General features: G+C 51.3%; 2 protein-coding genes; one reads left to right on the top strand and one right to left on the bottom strand.

Moving 5' to 3' along the window:
• Nucleotides 1-1103: 1103 nt before the first annotated feature.
• Nucleotides 1104-3539, top strand: CHC_T00008579001 (DNA topoisomerase). XM_005713507.1 is given in 2 exon segments: nucleotides 1104-3266; nucleotides 3267-3539. The coding sequence occupies 1 exon segment, from the start codon at nucleotides 1104-1106 to the stop codon at nucleotides 3264-3266; it is 2163 nt and encodes a 720-aa protein (XP_005713564.1). The 3' UTR covers nucleotides 3267-3539.
• A 46-nt stretch (nucleotides 3540-3585) lies between these two features.
• On the bottom strand, nucleotides 3586-6409 carry CHC_T00002530001 (hypothetical protein). XM_005713506.1 is given in 3 exon segments: nucleotides 3586-5537; nucleotides 5538-6171; nucleotides 6255-6409. The coding sequence occupies 2 exon segments, from the start codon at nucleotides 6407-6409 to the stop codon at nucleotides 5538-5540; spliced, it is 789 nt and encodes a 262-aa protein (XP_005713563.1). The 3' UTR covers nucleotides 3586-5537.
• Nucleotides 6410-7203: the final 794 nt, after the last annotated feature.

Genomic DNA, 7203 nt, shown 5'->3' with positions numbered 1-7203 from the left:
TCGTGATGAACAAAGCCCTGAAGCCTTACAGCTGAACCCATAACAGGGTTTGTGGCAGAAACGCCCTACAATTGCGTGTTGCTGGTCCCAGTGGGACCGGGACAATCTGGCAGAAATGAACTTACCGATCATTCGTGGTATTGAAGTCCTGCTGTACGAGAGGCATTAAATATTAAAATCTAGCAGTGATTAACCACAGAATTCATTTTAAAAATCATTGCGAGCCAGTCGAACGAGAGGAAGCATTAGGTGAGGATGCATGTCCCCTGGAGTGTCAATCCTAGTGACTGGAGTGGAGACGGATACTACAGGACATTGTTGTGTGCTCGAGTCAATGTTCAAGATAGGTGAAACGGAGACAGGCCTAATGCCCTATTGAATCTGTTTGCGGGAGTCTGCGCCTTCATAGTGCTGTGGCTCCGCCGCTGGATTCTGATGAAAGGAGACGTGGCGAGAAGGACCGCATTTTGTGAATAAGCAAAGCACGTCACAGGTGAAAGCGAATCAAGTTGTATTTGGGAGCAAGAGCAGCGAGGCCTGGGGCCTCCTGTGTGCCGCTGGATGTTTCGCAGTGGATAAAATTTAATTGTTATTGGAGGACCCAGAATTGTGTCTAATCGAATGTTATTGTGAATGCGAAGGGGAGGGTTTTGCTGCCCGGAAAATGGGAAAGGGGCCGTCCTATTTGCATTCTTGTGATGATTTTCTTTACTTTTCATTTGAAAAGTTTGACTTGGCCGAATAAATTGGGTGCTCGCGCACGTATTTGCGAGAGACGCCAAAGCAGCCAGTCAAAAAAACGAAAAAATCCCACCGACCGACTGAAACCAGACGTACTCTCACCACCCACCAGTCCCATTGAAGCAAACCCGTAAAACCCGAAAATTTTACAAGTCTTTTTTCATGCTGCAACGAAAACGCCTTCCTCCATCCCCAAACAACCGCCTTCACAGCCCCCTCCTTGTGCAATATAAAGCGCCTCTCCACCTTGCTTCTCAGACGAGGTTTCCCGCCCCCCCCCCCCCCCCCCCCCCCCCCGCTCTCCGCATGTCGCTGACCGACACCCCCGTCGTCCACTCACCTCATTCTCATCGCCCCCCATCATGACTACCGCCACTAAGCGAGCACGCCCCATCCCAGCTATTGAGTCCTCGGATGAGGATGATGAACTTCCTTTAATTAATCGTCGCGTGTCGAAGAAGCCACGTGTTTCACTAAGTTCTGCAAGCGCGTCGAATTCTACTAGTGCACAAACGAAGTCTCGTTTGAAGCAACGCTCCTCTTCTGATCGTGTCCTCGCTGATGCCAGGAGACAACGTCGTCAAAACGGCACCACTACCGTTGTTCGCCCAAATCCTGCTGCCGCCAAAGGGAGACGGGCGAAGAAAGAAGAGGCCAAACTAGAACCAATTCCAGTCGAAGAAAAAAAACCAAAGCGGGAAGGTCAATCCTCCAGCAGCGATCAAGGAAAAGATAATGGTGGGTATCGATGGTGGGATGAAGGTGAGGGAGAAAGAAATTCTGGTATCAAGTGGACTACCCTGTTACACAATGCTGTTATTTTTCCTCCAGAATATGAACCGCATGGGATACCGCTTCTCTATAACGGTAAAGCTGTTGAGCTTTCTGCAGAATCAGAAGAGATTGCCACTTTTTATGCTGCAAAGCTCGCAACTGACTACGTGCAGAAACCTACGTTTCAGCGAAACTTCTTCGACGACTTCCGCCATTCTCTACGTTCGACCAGTGCGCATCGTATCATTAAGAAGCTTGAACTCTGTGACTTCTCTCGTATCCATGCCCATCTAGAGAAAAAGAAGCAGGAGAAGAAAGACATTCCAGCCGCAGAAAAAAAGAAGCTTCGCGAGGAGGAAGCGGTGCGGTGCAAAAAATATACCGTAGCATTGGTCGATGGGCGGGAGGAGAAAGTCGGCAACTTTCGTGTTGAACCTCCAGGCCTCTTTTTGGGACGTGGGGAGCATCCCAAAATGGGCAAAGTCAAGTCTCGTATATATCCTGAAGATATCACGATCAATGTAGGCCATGATGCAGAAATTCCTCCCTGTCCCTTGGAAGGGCATAAGTGGGGGAAGATTATCCACAAAAGAGATGTGACTTGGCTTTGCTTCTGGAAGGATACGATCACCGGTGGTTCCAAGTATGTATGGCTTGCCGCGGGATCCGCATTCAAGGGTATGTCAGACCATGCCAAGTTCGAAAAGGCCCGTCGTCTCTCTCAGTACATCGAACAGATTCGGCGAGACTACCGACAAGGCTGGAAGGCAAAGGGGAAGGAACCCAAACAGCGAGCCACAGCCATGTATCTCATCGATAAGCTTGCGCTTCGAGTGGGAAACGAGAAGGGAGAGGATGAAGCAGACACAGTAGGTTGCTGCTCACTACGCGTTGAACACATCAAGTTTGTGCCACCGAGGACCATAGAGCTGGACTTTTTGGGCAAGGACAGCATCCGTTACTTCAATTCCGTTCAGGTTGAAAAGGAAGTCTACGAGAACCTGAAATTATTTTGTCGAAACAAAAAACCCGGGGAAGATATCTTTCATCGTCTCACAGTGACCGGTCTCAATGATTATCTGAAATCACTTATGGATGGCCTAAGTGCCAAGGTTTTCCGTACTTACAACGCGTCGGTTACGTTAGACAATCTCATTTCGAATACACCCGCTCGCTCAGATCTTCTCGAGAAGATTGTGTTCTACAATCAACAAAACAAGGAAGTCGCCATTTTGTGTAATCATCAGAGAGCTCTTCCCAAGGCGCATGGGTCTCAAATGGAGAAAATGGACAAAAAAGTTGTCGATACCCAGCAGTGGTTGACCGAGTTGAAACGTGGCCGGAATAAAATCAACAAGTCGAAAGGGTCGATTGATTCGGTTGATCTCATCCAATGGATGCCTGAAAAGCCGGTATTTACGGAAGACATGGATGATAAGGAGCGCGCTGCCGAACGAAAACGTGCAGCCGCCGCCCCGAGGGTGAAAACCGCGCGCGTGAAAAAACTCCCTCAGATTGAGACAGCAATTAAATCTGTTTCGGAAAGACTTGCAAAGTTGAAAGCAGACATGCAAGTGAAGGAGGATATGAAGACCGTGGCACTTGGGACTTCCAAGATTAACTATCTTGACCCCCGGATCACTGTCGCCTGGTGTAAGAAGCGCGAAGTGCCTATCGAGCGGATCTTTGCTAAGACTCTTTTAGTGAAGTTTGCCTGGGCCATGGAAACGTCTGAGGACTTCCGTTTCTGACAACTTGGCGATCCTAAAATTAATCTTTGAACATAGCCACCTCTACCGCGGGTGTTTCCCGGAGACTTTGATGTTGGTCTGCCACGCATCCCCACCAAGGTAGGCACACGATGCCCCCATGCTTAGCAATTATTCACTGACTTCCGTAGGCGAACGTAGCTCGACTCACCTCACCAGCGAGGGTAAACACATTTTGATTTCTAGCGGTACTGGTCAGTGCACCCTCTTGTACTGCATGCTTTGTTGTGTTATAAACTTGCGCAAACCGTACGAGAATTTTGAATCACTTTGCAAGGAAAACTGCCATTCGGGCAATAGCTACAAAAGCTTGAAATGAAGTGCCACAACTCTTGATGCGGCATCTGGTATGAAAGAGTATTTATGCTAAATCGTTCTCCTTGGTAGTTCACCGCGGATCCTCCGACGCATGTTCAATTATGAAGATGTGGCTAGATTTTGTACCACGGCTGGTCAAGTTGCTCGTTTCAACTCATATACACCGACATATACCGGAAGAAGAAAGCATGAGCCTCTAAGTAAGCTCACTCTGCACAAAGCATACGATTCATCGATTCATGTCTCCAGCGTCGGCACAAGAGTGTTCCACACTGAAACCCGTCATTGTGCAAAAATAGCCCGATGATACTCACGGAATACATCTCCTGACACGAACACTCTCCACTTCAGCAAAGTGAGAACCTCACTCTCAAGCTGGGCTACAGAGTCTACACAAAGATTTTCAAACATGAAAAGAAAGTCCGCATTGAAAATCCGTTCATCCATAGAGAATTTTGACGCCAGAATGACACAGGTGGGAAGGAGCATCTTCACGGAGTCGGTGGTTAAGGCTGCACCAGCCTTCTGAACGCGATCCAAGAGCACTAAAGCTACAACTACAATTTCTGGCGATATAAAGTGTGCGTTAAGAGCAGTCGCTAACCATTGCTCCAGTTCGTCCTCATCGTCTTGCATTCTGTCAAGCGTGGTTTTGTCTTCTTCTAATTCATCATTGTGGTGGCAAACGACCATCAAAAGGTAGCAAACTCTCTCCAGCGACGAGAGAGGGCCAGAGGGTGGTAGTAGTTCGACGTCATGAAAATCTGGGGTTTCCGAGAATGCCGGATAGCACCGGACAAAGTTGGGTGTTGTCTCCGGTGCGTGGTGCTGGCGTAACCTCCTGCGTTTTCGAAAAACCTCTTCATCCGGGTAGACCTCAGCGATTGCTCGAAGAGCCATGGGATTCGCAATTAGCTGTGAAAGAAGTCGGCGGCGGGTGTCACTTTCCTGAGCGAGACACGTAAGGGCGGCGGAGGTAGCTGCAAGATCAAGAAAAGCAGATCGATCTCCATGAATACAACATGTTTCAAATCGAAGGAAGACATAAACAAACCGCTTGCTACTGATGAGGAACGTTACCACTCAACGGTCGCGCGGAAAATTCGGCAGTAGCTTCTTAAATGGAGGCTTTGAAACAGACACGAAACCAATCACCGACTCGTGCGGAGGAGCAAGCAGGAGCTCGAGCGTCCGAGGGGTTGATCAGGCGCCGAAGGCCCTTCCCGGAATGCAAACCGCATTCGTGCGTGTCCCGTCAGGACACTCACGAAATAGAAAATTGAAAACTGACCCTTGCTTAGGTATCGACATGCTGCTAGTCTGAAGGCGGCCACCTCGCACGTCGTGAGCACCGGCGCGCATGCTGTGCAAACCGGCTTCCGGGGCCCGCAATTGCTGGTACCGCATTCATGTCTCAGCTCGTTGTGACCATCCTATAATTGTATACGGCAAGACCGACGAGACCACATGCAAAGCTTTAGACCATGAAAACGATATTTGCGAGAAGAATGAGTTTTCGCGGGAAGACCGTTTCAAAGGAGTGTCCACACGGTTGCAAGCCGTTGAAACCTCATCACTGATGAAAACCCATCAACAAGATGGGCGACAGTTCAGTTGCCCCACTGCATGATGAAAGCGGGTAACTCAAAGCGCATAGAATACCGGGGCTGTGTAGTGCCAAGTTTTTGTGTACGTAAGTGACCGGCGCCGTGTCCATCGCGATTGGTCGTGACCAGACGATGGTGCTACACCGGCGCAACCACAGCCAGCGTGTCGCAAGTCCAAAAATGCTACTTGTGGCAGCGCCTAGAGTTACACGGGCATATTGCTTTCAGGGGCGTCAAATCTTCTACAAGGTCTCGAAAGAAGTGTCAACAAGAATCGTGATCGTCCTGCTTTGCCGGACAGGGCGGGGACACGTGCCTGGTGGAATGGCTAGTATTGCTCGGCGCGGATTCGCTTCTTCGAAGGCTCGAGGGGGGCGTCGTGTTGAGTATTCTGTAGGTCATCCCCAAACTCGGCGGCACGAACGGCGAGATCGCAAGCGGAGCGTTCCACCTTAGAGATGCTATTCGCAAGCGTTTTGAGTTTAGAGGGGTAGTCCCTTCCGAGACCCCGGGCATACTTGTGCAAGCCCTTGAACGCAAGATCGATATGATTCATGAGTACCCAGACGTCGCGCACGGCGTTACGATCAGCCCTCGCGGCGGCGGCGATGGCGACGCGCATGAGCTCGCCCGTGAGATCTGCGACGCCGAGGACGTAGTCTGCATTGTCGAGGACGAAGACGTTTTCGGCGACGTCACTCATGTTGGTTCGATGTTCGGTGTAGGCGGCTCGAATCTCGCTCTGAATGTGGTCGGCGGCGAGGAGGGTGCCGTCGGAGAGAAAGGCGTGGAAGGTGCGGGCCTCGATGTACTCCTGCAGGCCGGGGGAGTAGGCACGGTGGAAGCGGGCAGCGGAGTCGCAGTCCAGCTCGGAGACTATGCGTGAGGCAATGACTTTGCGGAGGGCGGCGAGCGAGGCAGCGGCCGAAGAGAGGATGGCGGGTTTGTTGGAGGGATTTGCGCTGCGCGGATGGTCGGAGAGGGTGTTAGATGGTGGGTATGTAGGGTGGAGGCGAGTGAGGGGCTTTGGGAGTGTGGGACATACCGATGGAGGGAGAAGATGGCCTTCTTGCTGTCCCTTGTGACGTCGCGACTCGCCTTGACGAGGCGCTCGCGCTTGTCGTTGGCCGTGTCTAGTTCGTCAGCGAAGACTTTGAATTGTGCATTGAAGGGGCCCTCAGAGGAGGGTGTGCGCACCATGTTAAAGAGCAGGAAGATGAGGTCGCTTGGAAGATGAGGTCGCTTGGAAGATGAGGTCGCTTGGAAGGAATTTGGTGGTCGGCGAAGCGAGTGAAGAAGAAATCGTTGACGGGAATTGGATTTGAGGCGGGTGGGGGGGTGTTGCGGCGGAGTCAACGATGCCTGTACACGTGCACGCGAGGGACACGTGTGCGGGAGTGTCACTTGGACACTGTAGTTCCTGTATGTCATCGTTGTCCAACCATGACACAGGAACTACAGTCCTTCCTGCCAAGGAAGGAGGAAGGAAACGGGGGGTTACAGTAACAATCAGGCTAAAAAAGAGGCGCTGGCCGGCGTGCCGACGTGTACTCGAAAGGCGGGTCTCCGGATGACGTGTAGGACGTGTCGCAATCGCAGGTAACGTTAGATCCTCCCTGTCTCGCTGATCACCATCGTATTCCATCCATCGCTCCATTGGCCAACCACATTCCATTCCAATTTTTTAAAGCACCTCCAATCACGCTCAAAAAACACTTAAAAAAATAGGGACAACCGTAAACACACTCCCTCAACTCCCATCGACGGATCACACCGACCAACTTTGGCCTCGCGCTCCCCCCCCCCCCCCCCCACGCCCCGAGGAACGACCGCACCTGCGTCAGGGTCCTCGGGAACGTGAACGTTTTGAAAGCGTCCGCTGCCGCTTCGGCGACGCTCAACTTACCGGGGGAAATGACGTCCCCCAGGTAGTGCACCTTCGGTTGGAAGAGGCTACACTTCTTGAGCTTGAGGGAGATTCCGGCGCCCTTCAA

Source organism: Chondrus crispus, genomic scaffold (assembly GCF_000350225.1).
Source record: "Chondrus crispus Stackhouse genomic scaffold, scaffold_141, whole genome shotgun sequence".
NCBI lineage: Eukaryota > Rhodophyta > Florideophyceae > Gigartinales > Gigartinaceae > Chondrus > Chondrus crispus.
Note: the sequence above shows the minus strand (reverse complement) of the source record. Positions and strands in the feature narration are given on the sequence as shown.

Coding starts and splice junctions, on each gene's coding strand:
- CHC_T00008579001 (XM_005713507.1), top strand. CDS start 1,104: ATGACTACCGCCACTAAGCGAGCACGCCCCATCCCAGCTATTGAGTCC.
- CHC_T00002530001 (XM_005713506.1), bottom strand. CDS start 6,409: ATGGTGCGCACACCCTCCTCTGAGGGCCCCTTCAATGCACAATTCAAA. Junction 6,172..6,254: donor GCCATCTTCTCCCTCCATCG/GTATGTCCCACA, acceptor CCATCCGCGCAG/CGCAAATCCCTCCAACAAAC.